The 18,714-nt window shown below is 38.6% G+C and overlaps 1 protein-coding gene across 1 annotated transcript in view; it reads right to left on the reverse strand.

The window, feature by feature from the left end:
- Positions 1–18,714, reverse strand: part of LOC139953395 (rho guanine nucleotide exchange factor 3-like) — a 58,707-nt gene that overhangs the window by 25,975 nt on the left and 14,018 nt on the right. Inside the window, exon 6 of the mRNA XM_071952904.1 lies at positions 1,408–1,509. Coding sequence (XP_071809005.1) covers positions 1,408–1,509 — 102 coding nt within the window. The remainder of the gene's footprint in view (positions 1–1,407; positions 1,510–18,714) is intronic.

Below are 18,714 nucleotides of genomic sequence, written 5' to 3' on the forward strand. Positions count from 1 at the left end.
AGCACATAATCAGGCTGATGTGCTATTCACACGGCAGCAATTTAACTGGGGTCCCTTGCTTAATTTTAGCATGGTAGTAAACTGTTGCAATGTTTGAAAAGATTTTGCAAGTGACTTTGGACAGTAGAAACAAATTGTTATCCTTTCGAACGTGGTACATTTCGTACGATTTTCAAACCATGCTACAATTTAGCAAGGAACGGAACCCTTGCTAAATTGCTCTCATGTGAAAGGGGCTTCAGGAATTGATCGTGCTGTATGTCATCGCAAAGGGGAGTGTTGTGGCCGAGCGGTTAAGAGCACCGAATTCAAACTCTGGTGTTTCTGATCAGCATAGTGTGGGTTCGAAACCCCAGCCACAACACTTGTGTCCTTAAGCAAGACACATAACCATTGCTTCGTCCTTCGGATGGGACGTAAAGCCGTTGGTCCCATGTGTTATGTAAACGCATGTATAAGAACCCAGTGCACTTATTGTAAAGAGAAGGAGTTCGCCCTGGTGTCCCTGGTTTGATTGGCAGCATATTGCGCCACAGCATCTTGTAAACCATTACATGGTGCTTAAGGATTAGGTCTTATATCTTAAAAATTCGCCCCACTCCTTGCAGTAATAATACCTGGCGCTTTGCATCCTTTGGCAAAAGGCACATCATAAATACGGTTATTACTTTTTTATTGATTTATTAAAGGCAATGTACACGTTGATGTGTTGCACAGGTACAAGACTTTCAGGACCTCAATCTTTCAACATCATCATCTCCCTACTTGTCACTCCGTGCCAAATTGTTGATTGCAACGTCTGGCCCAGTGATTATCACTCAGTCCCTCTGATTCCTTCGCAGAGTGGATATTAAAGGGAAGGTACACATTTGGTAATTGTCAAAGACCAGTCTTCTCACTTGGTGTATCCCATCATAAGCATTAAAAAACAAGCCTGTGAAAATTTTGGCTTAATTGATCATCCAAGTTGCGAGAAAATGATGAAAGAAAAATCACCCTTGTTGGACGAATTTGTGTCCTTCAGATTAGAAGTCTTTTATTGTTTTGATGAGAAATTACCTCTTTCTCAAAAACTACATTACTTCAGAGGGAGTCGTTTCCCACAATGTTTTATACTATCAACAGCTCTCCAATGCTCGTTACCAAGTAAGTTTCCAAGTTAATATTTGTTTTTGGTAATTACCAAACATGTACCTTCCCTTTAAAGGATTTGGGGAAGGGTATAAGAGGAGGGGGTTTGGGTCTAAGACCAAATCCGAATTGGTTTCAACAGCTACGACTACGGCTGTTGCTAAGGGTGTTGTTAAGGATGTCCTATACCTCAACGCACAATGACATGGAAATCCAACCGTAGCCGTAGCTGTAGCCGCTAATTCAGACATGGCCTGACTTTTTATTTTTCCTCACCTGAAGTGCATGTCCGACTTTCTTTACAGATGAAATGGGCGACACTAGCGTTGCTAGTGACGTCACTTTGGTTAACGTACGGGACCGTCTGGTACTGGTACCCTGCAGACAAAAGAGAAGAAACAAATAAAACAGCAAATTGATAATAAGTTCAAAAACTTTCTAGAACAATGAACAGATCTTTATTTTGGTGTTACCCAAATACACCAATGTGTGTTTGCAAAAAACCATCAGGGGCTTATTACTCAGGTGGGATTTGAACCCACGACCTTTGCAATAACATTGATCACAACCCTTTTTCCCCACAGAACTCAGGAACGTACTGAGTATACAGTGCTAACACACATTGGTGTATATGGGTAAAACAAAAAAAATTATTATTCTTTATCTCTGATGCAAATTTAACATCTATTTTAAAATAAACAAATCAATACAGTTCCCACAAAATACTGAAAAAACAACAACTTGCGGTAAATGTTTTCGTAGATGTGCAACGTTTGAGGAAATGAAAAGTTTAGACGTGCTTTCTTCTATTACATACAATGTAACGTGACCCCTTCCTGTAAACAGGTAAATGTCATTCATACCACAAGAGACCGCAGTTACATCACGGTGACATTTGCTTCAGGAAAAAACAATCCTCCTATTAGCAGACATTCAACTTTATAATTGAAATTTTTTTTTTTTTTAAATGGCCGATCACACTTAAAAGAAGGAAATCAGAAGATCTGAACCAAATTTCATCAGCCCACCGCCGAATTCTGCGCTTACTATCACGATTCCCCACTTACGTGCAAGCGCCAAATTTCTGCGCTAGCCTTGTTGGCGTAGAATGCCTAGTAATGCGATCGCATGCGCAAAAGCCAAAATTCGCCGCTTATCCATGAAATACGCTTGGCGTAAGCTCGGAATTCCTTAAGCCGATTCTTTGCTTACGGCAAGTAGAGCGATGAAATTGGGCCCAGCTGAAAAGTTGGATGCCGTAACAGTAGATAAAGATGATTTATTAAACAATTTATTTTGAAAGTTTTCTGTAAAATACTTCATAGTTTCCAAGTAGATACATCACGGATAACAGGACTTTAGGACGAGTTATGTTCTGCATCCATAGATATGTATAGGACTAATTGAAACCATAGCAATTAGGACGCAATGAACCCATCCTAAGTTAGGACAAATTTCGATAAGATTCATCCTAGCGTTTCGTTAAATCGGCTGCAGCACACTTACAAGTAGTGATCAATTCCTGATAAGAGCACCCAAACTGCGGGGGGAAAAAAGGTCACCGACGTCAACCAAAACGATCTTCTTGAAGTAAAAGTGAAGTCCTCAATGAACTGAGGATTGCACTCAGATATACATTTTTAACTTTAACTTTTGAAGACTTAACTTTACCAATCACACTAATCCAGCTTGTGATTGAGTTTTTGTTTTAATGGCTTTGCTCCACCTTCCCGGGTAAGCTACCCAGATTTGAAGAAAAAAAAACCCTCTTCATTTTGGTTACTTTTTGTAAGATAACCATGGCAACCGATTGATGAAGATTTAGCAACAGGCTAATTATAACAAACTGCTAGTTTAGTAACTGGAGTACTGTGGTCACCCTCTGCTGACGTCAGTACAAAGGGGCATTTCTATTTACATAACTAGCACTAGTTCAGTCCCATCCTCAAGAATAGTACACTGAACGCAACTCAAACACCCCATTTTATTCAATTTTAAGACCTTTTGTTCAAGACCTTTGCTCTTAGTTGGAACGACACTGCTCTAGAATTGCAAGGGTCATGGGTTCGAATCCCACCTGAGTAACATGCCTGTGACACAAACACAAACTTGTGACATAAGGATCATTATATAATATTACAATTATGGTTAAAGTGGCACTAATCCTGTGTGCTGTGTTAATTCCTTCATCCTAGGAATGTGATCTTTTACATAACTTCAAGCCAGTCAAGCTACCTACTTTCTCTGCCAAAACACCGCGGCCCAATTTCAAAAAGCCTGTAAGCACAAAAAACCGCTTAAAGGAACACGTTGCTTAGGATCGGTCGAGTTGGTCTTTGAAAAGCGTTCTGTAACCGTTTGTTATAAAATGCATATACGTAGAAAGATATTTTAAAAGTAGAATATAATGGTCCACACAAGTATCACTCGAACTTGCATGGTTTTCCTTTCACCTCGTCGACAAACACGGTCGGCCATTTATGAGAGTCAAATTTTTGACTCCCATAAAGTTCGCAAAGTAAAAGGAAAACCACGCAATTTCAAGGCAAATGTGTGTGGATCATTGTATTCTACTTTTAAAACATCTTTCTAACCATGTGCATTTTAACGGTTACAAACGCTTACAAACGCTTTTCAATGACCAACTCGACCGACCCAAGGCAACATGTTCCTTTAACACAGAGTAGTATTGCTTGGCAGAATCAGGCTACCGGCCCAACTTACATTATTTTTGCATTCTTCTTGTGGCTGGTGAATTACTTTTTTCTTGAAAACTACGTTACTTCAGAGGGAGCAGTTTCTCACAACGTTTTATACCATCAACCTCTCCCCATTACTCGTTACCAAGTAAGGTTTTTTGCTAATAATTATTTTGAGTAATTACCAATAGTGTCCACTGCCTTTAAATCAAGGTTGTACAATATTTTAGAAGAATTGTCAACAGTATGATATGCACTTATTTTTGTACTCCTCTGCGGACCATTCATCAATTGTATTTTAAAGCCATTATACACTTTCAGCACAGGAAAAAAAAGAAAAAAGTTCACAGATTTACAAATAACTTACAGGGTTTACAGAAGGTAATGGTGAAAGACTTCTCTTGAAATATTATTCCATGAAATGCTTTACTTTTCGAGAAAACATTAAAACAATTATCAATTCTCGTTGTCGAGAATTACAGATTTATTTTAAACACATGTCATGACACAGCGAAACATGCGGAAACAAGGGTGGGTTTTTCCAGTTATTTTCTCCCGACTCTGATGACCAATTGAGCTTAAATTTTCACAGGTTTGTTATTTTTTATATCGAAGTGTGGGCCTTTAGACAATACTGTTTACTGAAAGTGTCCAATGGCTTTAAGGATCTGGGTACTTTTTGTACGACACAAAACACAATGTCTACAGATTTACATTAAACTTACACAGTTGGAAGATAATGATTGTAGAAAGCTTCCCTGAAAATATTACTTGCTGAGGTGCTGTAGTTTTTGAGAAATGAGTATAACAATGTCATGAAAATAAATTTCGTCTCACTGATCATGATCCCAAAACTGTTTAGCATGTAAAAAACGTATTTTCATGACATTGTTTGTCTCATTTCTCAAAAACTACAGCACCTCAGCAACTTATATTGTAAGATACGCTTTCTACTATTAGTATCTTAAAACTGTGTAAGTTTAATGTAAATCTGTGGACATTGTGTTTTGTGTTACCAAAAGTACCCGAATCCTTTAAGCAAGACTATTTCCAAGAACGGCATCATCAGACCTTTTCCTTTTTGCAATCAGCTCGTCATGATCGTTATCATATTCATTACTCTCTTTGAGAGCGTAGGCTGCGGTTGACGCAAGAGTTTAATGAACACTGCTCTTTCAAATCAGCAGGCTCTCATTGAGTCATCATTTCTGTTAATATATGCCTCGGACAACTTCCATCAAGCAGTTTCAGACTGAAGATGGTCTTTTACACAGTGAATGCTTTTTATATTTGTGATCTTTGCTGAACAAGATGTTTTTGAAATTATTAAAACTTTCAGAAAGATAGGTAATTGCAGTGATGAATTTTGAGACCCAATTATTTAGCACCCAGTAAGGGTTTACAAGGTGCTACTTTAGGCTAGTCCTAAGTTAGGACGAGACTACATGTAGTCTTAACTCTTTGTGAAATCCATCCTAGTCTAACTTGATACTTGTGGTCCATTTTCACAACAAGAGGGCTTTCAAAAACCTACCTCAAAACCATAGAGTTATATATAAGAACTAGAGGGCGCACTGGTGATGCTTCTTTCACAAACGCTATGGGACCACAACCATTCTGTACGCGCGTTGAATAAGAAACACACGTTGGAGTTTGCGTTTATTGAACGCTATGCGATGCTGTTTTTTTTTTTCAACTTACAAAATGGCCGCACAAACACAAGCTAAGCAATGCCTGTTTGTTCAACTTAGAAAATGGTCGCCAGCGCGCATGGCGGGTCGCATAAAAAGGCCAATGTGCCCTCTAGTTCTTATATATAAATAACTCTATGCCTCAAACACATCATTGGATTCTAATGACATGTGACAGATTGTTATTCACTCCAATGAGTAAATACCCTGTCCCACCCAGTGACCCTATAGGGCATCAGGAACCTTTGGCCCTTAACTTGGAGCTCTACACATTCTGAATTAAGCTGTGCGTGCAGACACTTATTTCTTTCAATGAATTCTTTCCTTCATGTACCCCGCACTCTTCTAGGAAATTCTTCTTAGGTTTAGGCGGGACAGAGATATTAAAGGGTACAATTTTGTCAGTCAGTTGATTTTGTCAGTCAGTTGATGGGGATTGGTTATATATATATGTCAATTTTATCCTTTTCGTATAAATTATTTGTATTTTTGTATTTTTATGTGAATTGCCAAATAAATCCGTCAAGCCACTTCAACATTCAGTATTTTCTTGCAATGTTTGTAGGACTACGATTGAATTATGAGACCTAATCCTTTTACATAGCATCATGCAATGTTTTACAAAGTGCTGTGGTGCAATATGCAGCCAATCAAACCAGGAACACCGGGGCGAACCCCTTCTCTTTTCAATAAGTTCACAGTGCGTTACAAAACACAAAGGACCAACTGCTTTACGACCCATCCGAAGGACGAAGCATCGTGGTTAAGTGTCTTGCTTCAGGACACAAGTGTCACGACTGTAAGCTTGGGTGATATCGATTTATTTTATTCACGATATATCGCCAACAATATATTGCGATATTCGATATAATCGCGATTAATTAAATTTGACATCATCAGCCTTCAAACTCCCACTGAAAGTTGTAGAAGAGACAGTCATAGCATAAGATAGGTGTTCTAATGACCTATGGGGTGCAAGAAATCTCAGCTAGGAAATACATTGTGATATTGCGATACTTAATCAATATCGCGATATATCGCGATATATCGATATTTCGATTAAAACCAAATCGATCCGATATCGAAATCGTTTCCAAATTAGTATCGCGATATTCGATAATATCGTGATATTGACCAAGCTTACACGACTGGGATTCATAGCTGTGTTTCAAGCGAAAAAGGCCTAGTAATGTGGGGGTATGCGCACACAAGCCACTCATTTCCCGCTAACCCATGAAGTATGCTTGGCGTAAGTGTGGGATTCCCTGCTTCCGCAAGGGCAGATTCTTTGCTTAGGGTTAGCAGATTTCCCCATGAAATTGTGCCCTGGGCCCAATTTCTTTGAGCTGCTATTATAAGCACAAAAACTTGATAGATGTTAAATTTGCACCGAGGATAAAGAGTATTAATTTTGGTTTTTACCCATATACTCACTGTATACTCAGTGCTTTCCACGAGTCCTGTGAAAAAAATCACAGGCATATTACTCGGGTGGGATTCAAACCCACCACCTTTGCAATTCTAGCGCAGTGTCATACCAACTAGCCCACCGAGATTGCCCGGTAGTTAGAGGCAATTCGAAAAAAAAAAAAAACTTGCTTAGCATGAAATTTTTACCTTGATAAAAACAGGATTACCAACCAAATTTCGACGTGATTTCAGGATGAGCAAACAGCTGAATACCAGTAACAAGCAATATGCAACAAATGGAAATTTGCCGTGTCGTGGCCGAGCGGTTAAGAGCACCGGATTCAATCTCTGGTGTTTGACCAGCAGAGTGTGGGTTCAAGTTCCGGTCGTGACACTTGCTACGTAAAATTGGGGAGGTAATGCTTTCTGCTCTACCAGCCAAGCTTCGGATTGATGATACCCAAGCCTACATCCATATGGACTGTAAAAGGAGCAACCCTGTTTCAGCCCTAGGAGTAGGTGGCAACGGCCTCTGGAATAAACTAATCGAGCCCACACCTTGAAGTGGCCTTCAGGCCTTGTGTGTCTGGCGACTTGCATAAAAAAATAAAAAATAAAAAATCCTGTTTTCATCTAAAATGTTCGCTCTGCAGTTTGGTCTGCGTTCCTAATGAAATCAGCTGCTGAAGTAGGCTACTAGTACTGGCTAACAGAAAGTCACATTGGTCCACCATCTTGGGTTTTTCTTTCATTCAAATCAAGGTAACCAATCCATAGCTTGAGGGAACAATAGACCGTATTGAATAACCCTTTTTTACTATGAAAGTCGCCATCTTGTAGGGCAAACCGTATGAGCGTCCAAACGCGTACATCATCAAAGCACGCAGCACGCAACATTCCAGTTTGATTTCTACGGCACATGCACGCACACGCGCACAGACGCCATCTTGTAGGTCAGATATTTGATTGGTGACGTCATACTCAATACGGTCTATAGACAGTATTATATATAACCTAAACTGTCTACTAGCACCTTTTTGTTACAGAGTTTGCTCTTAATACACAGGGAGTGAACGCATTTAAGATTCTACTTTTTAGAAGATAAAATTACAATTGATACTGCACGTCATTGAAACTACCGTTACTAAGGAAACGTAAAATGTATTTATAAATGTAGTTTTATCATAACAACACATTTTTTCCAAGGTCCCATACTACTTTTAGAAGTTTGTATAGCCCCAAAACAGAAATCTTGACTATTTTTAATTGTGATGGTATTTTTTAATTTGCCCAACTAGTAAAAATTGTTAGGATTGTTTATCCGCTCTAAAATTATCATTGAAACGGGATAAACATTCTATTTCTTAATCTTACAAAAAAACTCACATCAAAAACTGGACCTTGTAGTCAAAAATAAATTTCTGGCCACACAAAAACACATTCACAATTAAAGGCAGTGGACACTATTGGTAATTACTCAAAATAATTATCAGCATAAAACCTTTCCTGGTAACAAGTAATTGAGAGAGGTTGATAGTATAAAACATTGTGACAAACGGCTCCCTCTGAAGTAATGTAGTTTTCGAGCAAGAAGTAATTCTCCAACGAATTTGATTTCGAGACCTCAGCATTAGAATTTGAGGTCCCGAATTCAAGCATCTGAAAGCAAACAACTTCGTGTTCAAGGGTGCTTTTTCTTCAATTTTTATCTCGCAACTTCGACAACCAATTGAGCTCGAATTTTCACAGGTTTGTTATTTTATGCATATGTTGAGATACAACAAGTGAGAAGACTGGTCTTTGACAATTACCAATAGTGTCTGATGTATTAACCCACAGTAGTTGACTCTTTTACACGAATTTGATTTCGAGACCTCAGATTTAGAATTTGAGGTCTCGAAATCAAGCATCTGAAAGCACACACGTTTGTGTGAATAGAGTGTTTTTTTTCTTTCATTAATAATGATTATTATCTCGCAACTTTAATGACCGATTGAGCTCAAATTTGCACAGGTTTGTTATCTGATGCATAATATGTTGAGATACACCAAGTGAGAAGATAGGTCTTTGACAATTACCATTAGTGTCCAGTGTCTTTAAGCCAAGACTAGAGTACAATTATACATACCAGGAGAAAATCCATGAGCAGAGAAATCATAATGATCCATTTAGGCCTTCAGAACGTCATTAATGAAAACATACAATCACTTCCCAATCAGTCCCGGCCCTAAAAACAGGAGACAGAGGTAAACCTGTCCTTACAATACTAGACTATTCACGCCCTTAATGAAGGCCACGTACTACCCAAGCAAATGTCAAGTATTAAAATGGGTGGAGGCAAACTTTAGCAAGGGGGAGGTTAAAGGGTATTTTTACCTTAAGGAACTGGAATGACATATAGAGAAGGGTGCTGGCCTTGAGTAGGCAGGAAATAGCCAATAACTACAAATCTGTCACCGATAGTTTGTTGTGCAAGTATGGATAAAGCACCCCGTATTGCTTCCCAATTTTTAGTCCAGTATTTAACATACTTTATCAGAATTATTCATGCCTACATTTTGGGGAAAACATCGAAACCCCCCCCCCCCCCCCCCGGGTTTATTGAAAATGAGTGATCATGTTATACAAACACCACATGCTATTTTGGGGTCTTGTGTTTTTAATGTTTTTTTTTTTTTTTTTGTGAAGTGCTTTGTGTAGTTTGAAAGGCACTATACAAAACAAAATTAATGCTAAAGACACTGGACACTATTGGTAATTGTCAAAGACTAGTCTTTACAGTTGGTGTATCTCAACATATGCATAAAATAACATGTCGCACCATGGTCGGTCACACAAAGTTGTGTGCATTCAGATGCTTGATTTCGAGACCTCAAATTCTGAATCTGAGGTCTCGAAATCAAATTTGTAGAAAATTACATCTTTCGCGAAAAACTACGCCACTTCAGAGGGAGCTGCTTCTTATAATGTTTTATACGATCAACTATCAAGGTTTTATGATAATAATTACATGTATTTTGAGTCAACAGCCTTTGAGGCACTTTATAAGCATGGTTTTATAAGCACGATGTTATAATTAATATTATTATTATGTTTATTAATTAAAATTAACGATGAAGGCTAGTCTATTTATGGTCTAAATCTTTCTACATTTAGATTTGATTTTCATGTTGAAACGTCTGCAGGAAGTTCATCCTATAACTCATCAAGGACATTAAAAGAACACGTTGCCTTGGATCGGACGAGTTGGTCTATAAAAAGCGTTTGTAATAAAATGCATATGGTTGGAGAGATGTTTTAAAAGTAGAATACAATGATCCACACAAATTTGCCTCGAATTTGCGTGGTTTTCCTTTTACTGTGCGAACTGACACTGTCGGACATTTATGATAAATAGCCGACCGTGTTAGTGGACGAGGTAAAAGGAAAACCGTACAATTTCGAGGCATGTTTGTGTGGATCATTGTATTCTACTTTAAAAACATCTTTCCAACCATATGCATTTTATTACAAACGGTTACAAACGCTTTTTATAGACCAACTTGCAGATCCAAGGCAACGTGGTGCTTTAACATGAGTAAGCTGCAGGGAAACCCACAGCTGAACACACAGAGGAAAGCAGCTTAAATTCGGGACATTAATTCGCAATTAATAGCTGTAATTTTTTTTCTAAATACGTAACCAAGCAAACTTGCCTTGAGCAGTCACTTTTAAAAGTTAAGTTTACTTGACAAGCTATAATTTAAATTTAAGTTTACTGATGAACTGGGCCCAATTTTATGGCTCTGCAAAAAAATCGGAAATCAAAAGTAAGAAGAATATCATGAGTGATAACAATTTTTTAAATCAAGATTTCAGTGTAGACCAGCCAGTGTCAATCTGTACTTCTTTTTGAGCTAAACAGCCTCGCCCGAAATGAACAAATAAATCTGTTGGCTCAAAAGGAAACTTCCTCAATCCACAAATAATCCCCTTCCAGTGCCATTTGGGACTCAAGACAAAGCTCAGTTTCCCCCTTCCAGTCCTTCACCCTGGAAAGTTTGATCCTTAATCACAACAAACCTTCAGGCTATGTGGGTGGAGGGGTAGCCTGAGACATCCTCAAAGTTCCCCTTAAAGCTTTACAGAAGAGACCTTGAATGTGACCTGTAGGCTACCTGTCTAAACTATCCCTCCCCTGGTCCAAGTACAATTCTGTTCTCCCACCATTGTGTTCTAAGAATAGAGAGGGCCTTGTGTATTGTCTTGCCCTCTCATGTTTACAAACAGTCTTAGACTCAGAGGTACAAAATAATCCAAAGAAAATAACTGCTTGGAAAATAACAACTCTTTTAAATGCTCTAACATAGCTATTACCGTTTAAGCTCTAGATAATAAATCATTGAATTTCTCATTAGTCATCTAAGCTGCTGGAAATACTTGCTGAATGCTCACCTTGGCTGCCGCCAATAGGTTTACAGAGGTAAAGTTGTTACCTTTAGGGCACACTTTTTAATTGAGTAAACACAATCATACCTCACTTGCGAACCCTAAGGGGTCTAGGGTGTATCGTCTCTTTAATAACAGGTTTCCTTCAATTGTGACAGAAGATTAGACTTTGGTTTGTGGGTGGAGTTTTTTCAGACCATGCTTACTTATGCAGGTTTTTTTTTTTCTTTCTTTAAAAACTGCAACACTAACTAAAGGTTGTTTGTTAATGTGCTTTATTACACAGATAACTTTGCCAACAGGTTTTTGAGCAAAGTAGCTTGAAAAGGCAGTTTCACAAGTTTTCTTTTTGCCATCTATAATCAGTGACGTGGACAAACCATTGCCAACTTAATGGTTGAAAACTTACGTTAAAATTATGGTGAAAACTTAATTTTGAAAACTTGTTTTACTGATGGGTTTTACTGCTGTGCTTTAATTTTAATCTCATTTGAATTGGTTCTTCACATGCGCATTAACCAAGTTGCACTGCAGCATGGTGCTTACAGTTAGATGATTAACTGAAACCATAGTAGTATTTTAAATCAGCGGATGTAAACACATGAGCTCAGGCAGTTAGGACCATACTATGGTTTAGGGTGTTAAAAGGCAGTGGACACTATTAGTAATTACTCAAAATATTTTTTTAGCATAAAACCTTACTTGGTAAGGAGTAATGGGGAGAGGTTGATGGTATGAAATATTGTGAGAAACGGCCCCCTCTGAAACTATGTAGTTTTCGAGAAAGAAGTAATTTTCTGCGAATTTGATTCCGAGATCTCAGATTTAGAATTTGAGGTCTTGAAATCAAGCATCTGAAAGCACACAACTTCATTATTATCTCACAACTTCGACGACCGATTGAGCTCAAACTTTCACAGGTTTATTATTTTATGCATATGATGAGATACACCAAGTGTGAAGACTAGTCTTTGACAATTACCAATAGTGTTCAGTGTCTTAAAGTGGTGAAGTGAGATAGCAAACTCATTCTGCCGTACGACTTCATAAATGCACCGAAGACTTACAGAATGAAGAGCTTTGTTCTTCCTTAGTCAGTTTGTACAGTTCATCTTTTCACATACAATTATGATTCATTTTTTTCCCAAAAGAAACATTGGCAAAATATTTAAAACTTCATAAATAAATTACTATGGATTTTCTTCTCCTAATCTCAATTAGAGAAAAGAACTCCCAGTACATGAATAAAACAAAAAAGATCGACTTTATGTAATAAGTGAGTAGGTGTAGCAAGACTTTACATTGTGTCATACATGTCAGGGGTATAGAACAATCAGGTCAGATTCAGAAGTTCATTTAGAATTTCTGACTTCAAATTAATCCTTTCCAAATGAAATCATTAATATAAATTGCATTACAAATTACATCTGGTAACTACCCCTAGCTTAGGATGAAGTCTGTTCTCTTACATCAGGGAAAGCTTTCGAAAGGTTATAGTTAAAATTATGCAAAAATAGTAAATGCCTCTGGTGAGTTAAAGAATTAATAATAAAAATACTTCAGGAAAAAAAAAATAGCAATGGCATTGCGTGACATTTTGTCCAAAACCAAGTGAACTTTCAACACTAAGCCATTATGTTGAAGTTACAGGCTAATTTTCTGTCGAATACACTATGCTAGGTAAAACTAGACTAAGTTTTCTTTCCAACAAACTATTGCAGAAACGGTTTCACAAAGAGAAAGACAGAAAAAAAAAGCAGACTGGTTGAAACATTTGCTAATTCATGTGTTTCGGTAGAACAATATCACAGTTTAAAGGGTTCGGGTCCATTTAGTACGACACAAAACACAAATGTCCACAGATTTACATTAAAATTACAGGGTGTAAAGATAATGACGGTAGAAAATTTCCCTGAAAATATTACTTGCTGAGGTGCTGTATTTTTTGAGAAAAGAGTAAAACAATCTCACGAAAAAAACATTGAAACTTCTACAGGTAAATTGTACTACATACACATCGAGTAGGGATGCATGTCATGACCAAAAACTTGATCTACAAAACCCTTTAAAGTTGTATATTGTTCAGAGCCGTTAAAGACAATGGACACTATTGGTAATTGTCAAAAACCTGTCTTCTCACTTGATGTATCTCAACATATGCATAAAGTAACAAACCTGTGAAAATTTGAACTCAATCGGTCATGGAAGTTGCGAGATAATAATGAAAGAAAAAAACACTCTTTTCACACGAAGTTGTGTGCTTTTAGATGGTTGATTTCGAGACCTCAAATTCTAAATCTGAGGTCTCGGCATCAAATTTGTGCAGAATTACTTCTTTCTCAATAACTATGGCACTTCAGAGGGAGCCGTTTCGTACAATAATTTATACCATCAACCTCTCCCCATTATTGTCACCAAAGGTTTTATGCTAATAATTATTTTGAATAATTACCAATAGTGTCCACTGCCTTTAAGTCTCAAGTCCATCAGATCCAAACTCTTAGGCTAAGTCTCCTGAGTAAGTGGCACTTCAAATGGCCCATATCAGCCAACCATCAGTTTTTCAATTTCAAGAATAAGAAATATTATAGAATAAATTATTGAAAAACTGTTTCACACTGTCAATTCATTGGATCAGGTTGGCTCAATGGTTTCTCTCCCTGCCTTTCACCTATGTTAACCCTGGTTCGAATCCCACCTCAGACTTGCTTTGCTAACATGAATAAAAACCTTCTTTAAACATCTTTTCAAACCTGTACATTTTGAAAAAAATATCATTGAAAAGTTTGTTTTTTATGATATGATAAAATAAAAAAAATAAAAAATAAAATAGAAATGGGGTGGGGGGTTTTGAGCGGTCGGGCGGGGACGATCAACAATCTTTTTTGTTTATGTGGCCTTACCATTAATTTTAATTAGTGATTACCAAACGTACACCTTCCCTTTTATGAAGAAGCAATTCTGTACACTGTCATTGTGGAATTCTCATGGCAAAGTCAGTACTCCACACTTGGGTTTTGAGCCGTCCTCCCAAAGTTTAAGACCGCCCTGCTAAAGAATTGGCCATCCTCCAACATAATTGCCACCCTGCCAAAAATTCATCTACGAAACTGAACATCAATTGCAGTGCGAAATGCTGCTATAAAAATCTCTTTGAGACAGATTTTTAGTTACAACTGGAGTTCACTCAACAAACGGCCATGTTGGTGAGCTCGCAGACCGCCAAACCGCTGCACTGCGATTCTCCTTAGACGGACCGACTGGCAGGCGTGTAGATACACGCCTCATTGACGGTCGCTTTAAAAGTACATGATTTTTTTTCTTTTCAAAACTGGGGCATCTCGGCTCATATTGGAGTGTCTTTTTAGCCAGGACTCCCCCCCGAGGCCCCCTCACAATCATCGTGACCGTTGTCATATCAACAGCCGAAGATGACGTCATACTGCAACCCAACCCCCCGACCCCCTCCCCCGAAAAAAAAGTCTGTGGAGAACACTACAAAATAATTTGTTTGTCTGTAACGGACTGGCCTTAAGGTTCAGGACTGTCATTTACTTAGGCCAAAGAAACCCCACGAATGCTGGCAAGTGAGTTTTTAATTGGATTTTGTTTTTAATGAGACCGTTCTCTGAGGAGAGAATAAGAGAAAGATTGAAAAAAATTACAAGGGCGTATCATGTTATCCTTGAATCATTGCTTTTAATTGGTAAACAGCCATTGGATTTATACCGCTAGGTTCGGACACACCAAACTAGTTCTCAAAACGTCCGAACACGTCCTAGGAAAATCGTTAAAACGGGTTTGGTCTGGCTTGAACGTATATTTTGGCCATCTTCAATGTGACCGTGGTCGCTTAAGTACTGGAAATGGGTTGGGTCTGTCTGTAAACAGGATGAACGTGCTACAAACAGACCAGGGGTGGATTTCACAAAGAGTTAAGACTAGTCTTATATCGTCTTACGACGTGTTACTCGTCCTAACTTAGGACTACCCATACGTTTTTAATATCTCCTAGGACTAACTCTTTGTGAAATCGACCCCTGGTCTTTGTGCACATGTACATCTAAATGACGCCCGACCATATTATGTCCCTAGTACGATCCAAGTACGAAAATTCCAGTCGTAGGACGTCCTTCTTGTTTTAAGTACGTTGCAACTGCGTCTAATTGGAGGAGGGGATTGTTGCTCGAAAATTTTGAGCAGGCCCAAAGTTCTGGAGCTTTGTAAGGGTACAACCAAAATTAAGAGACTGACTAAAACTACTACTACAAGACCTTACAAACATACCTGAATATTAAAGTGCTCCCTAATTATACCAGCAGCACACGTTCTGTAGACATTTCCAAGCTGAAGTGTAAGGTCACGCAATACAGTGAAAGAAATATCCTGATTCATAATGTCTCTTGAAGTGATTGATGGTTTTCAGAAGGCTCTCAAAAAGGTGGGTTTACTTTGGGTGATGTGTCAAGTTCATGAAGTTAATGATGATCAGGATGTTGCTGAACAACAAAATGAAGGATAACTCAACTTGTGACAAAGATCGGCATAAAGCAATTTCTGTAGCAATGTATCTCTGAATCTCAATAGATACTACATAACACTCCTAGTTGAGTCAGACTAGAAGGAAGACTTGATCTTCTCTTCTCTCTTCAGTCTTCACACCAACACAACAGGATCGTCGCTATTTAAGAATACCAATCTAAAAAAATTGACTTTAGACAACAAGCACTCCAAGAATATTCACAGCACCAACCTCTCCCACAAATAAACTGAGAGTTAGGCCTGACAACATCTGCCAAATCAGCCTCTCGGTTTCTGTTTCCCAGATGTCTCCCCATCAGCTGATCTTAAAGAGAGAAAGAATGAATCAAGAAGTAGAACAGTACGCTGAGAGGGCAGTACCAGTCCAAGGATGCTGGGGCTAACGATACAAAGCCTCAGAATGAGGCCTGACCCTCAGGACCTTACAGCCTGCTGTGCCAAGTCTGCCTCCTCAAACCACAAACATGCCAGACTTGGGTTACTTTCCCAATAGCAACGTGCAGGAAAGCTATGAATGGGTTTTTGTGGATTTCTCACAAGGCGGTGACCTGACCCCACATAATATAACAAAGACTTTCACAGTTCAACTTTCAGAGAATTGTCTTGCTGAAGTGTTACTACACCGACAGCTTTTACTTGCGTAAACAGAAATTCGAGAGCCCATGTTCTGGTTGTGTGAATGATCATAAGAGGGTAAATTGTTTGGATACAAAGCCGTCATTAATTTTCTTTTCAACTCAAGAGGAAAACAAACTTTGAAATTGGCCATTGGTCTCACCATTGGATTCCAATCTATAATACTTAAAGGCACTGGACACTATTGTTAGCTACTCAAAATAGTTGTGAGCATATAAAAACTTACTTGGTTTAACAAGCAATGGAAAGCTGTATCAAATACAATGGCATTTTACATCCTTCAAAGGGCACTGGGCACTATTGGTATCTACTCAAAATAATTGTAAGCATAAAAACTTGCAATGGAGAGCTGTTGGTAGTATAAAACATTGTGAGAAATGGCTCCCTCGAAGTAACTTACATGTAGTTTTTGAAAAGAAGTAATTTGTAACTCAAAACAATGAAAAACTTCAGCTGTTAAAGCCTTTTGTTATGCATCTGAAAGCACACAAAGTACTGCATTTTTTTTTCTTTCAATAATATCTTGCAAATACGATGACCAATTGAGCCCAGATTTTCAGAGGTTTGTTATTTTATGCATATTTGTTAAGATACATGTACACCAAGTGAGAATACTGGTTTTTGACACTTACCAAACGATTCCAGTGCCTTTAATCTTGCAGGAGCAAGATTAATTTTCATTGTAAATTTTACCCCTTTGAAGGAATTCATATTATTACAAAAGGGCACCAATGAATGACCATACTGATTGTATTGTCTTTGTTACTTCCTTGAAGTAGTACAGTAGAAGGCCTACAGTAATTATATACAATGTACTCGCATACTTCAAAGCCACAAAATCCCGTTTGAGTTATGGGATGAAATTGTGTCTCTGACTAACAAATCAAAGAAGTGGAGATGGGCAGGCCACCTAGCAAGGAGGCATGACAAAAGGTGGGCATGTAAATATGGTGGCCCTGAAGGGACATCGCCTATCGCAAACGTGTGCGCATACGTATGCAATGTCGTGAAACAATTCGCAAATATGTGCGCACACGAATGCAATGTCGTGAAACAATTCGCGAATATGTGCGCACACGTATGCAATGTCGTGAAACAATTCGCAAATATGTGCGCACACGTATGCAATGTCGTGAAACAATTCGCGAATATGTGCGCACACGTATGCAATGTCGTGAAACAATTCGCAAATATGTGCGCACACGTATGCAATGTCGTGAAACAATTCGCGAATATGTGCGCACACGTATGCAATGTCGTGAAACAATTCGCGAATATGTGCGCAAACGTCTGCGAATATTATTTGCGATGTCGTGAATTTTATTGCATACCATGTTGCATACCTTTGAATAAAATGTCTAATGATCTGGGGGGTTTCTTTCCAACAGTGAGATAAGCGGTAGTCATTGCAGCAGTAGTCTTTGTTGTGAGGCAAGCGAGGCGTGTGGTCGTCCTTGGCCTGGTGCCAAGTTCCTGGGTATACACATGCTTTACAGAGGGAGCCTGCTGTAGCGCCACAGTACTCCCTAGATCGGTAACAAACTATCCACAACTATGACATCATCCTAATGGTATGCAACATGGTATGCAATAAAATTCACGACATTGCAAAACAAATCGCACTCGTGTGCGCACATATTCACGATTTGGTTCACGAAATTGCATACGTGTGCGCACATATTCACGATTTGGTTCACGAGATTGCATACGTGTGCGCACATATTCGCGATTTGTTTCACGACATTGCATACGTGTGCGCACATATTCGCGAATTGTTTCAAGACATTGCATACGTGTGCGCACATATTTGCGAATTGTTTCACGATATTGTATACGTGTGCGCATATATTCGCGATTTGTTTCACGACATTGCATACGTGTGCGCACATGCTTGCGTTATGCGATGTCCCTTCGGGGCCACCATATAAAAAACCAACCAACTGGACTCCAAGAATCTGGACAAGAAAAAGAGGACGGCAAAACAGAAGATGGAGAGAGATGACCTAAGTACACCAATAGGGCATTGCTTGGCAACAGAGAAGCGCAGAATAGAGTGAAATAGAGAATTGGTGAAGAGGCTTTCCTCCAGCAGTGGAGTGAAACAGGCTAGACGATGACGTGTCTCTGGCTTAGAAACACAGAGAGGACAAAAGGGACAATTGAAAACAAACCCATGA

Source organism: Asterias amurensis, chromosome 2 (assembly GCF_032118995.1).
Source record: "Asterias amurensis chromosome 2, ASM3211899v1".
Classification (NCBI taxonomy): Eukaryota; Metazoa; Echinodermata; class Asteroidea; order Forcipulatida; family Asteriidae; genus Asterias; species Asterias amurensis.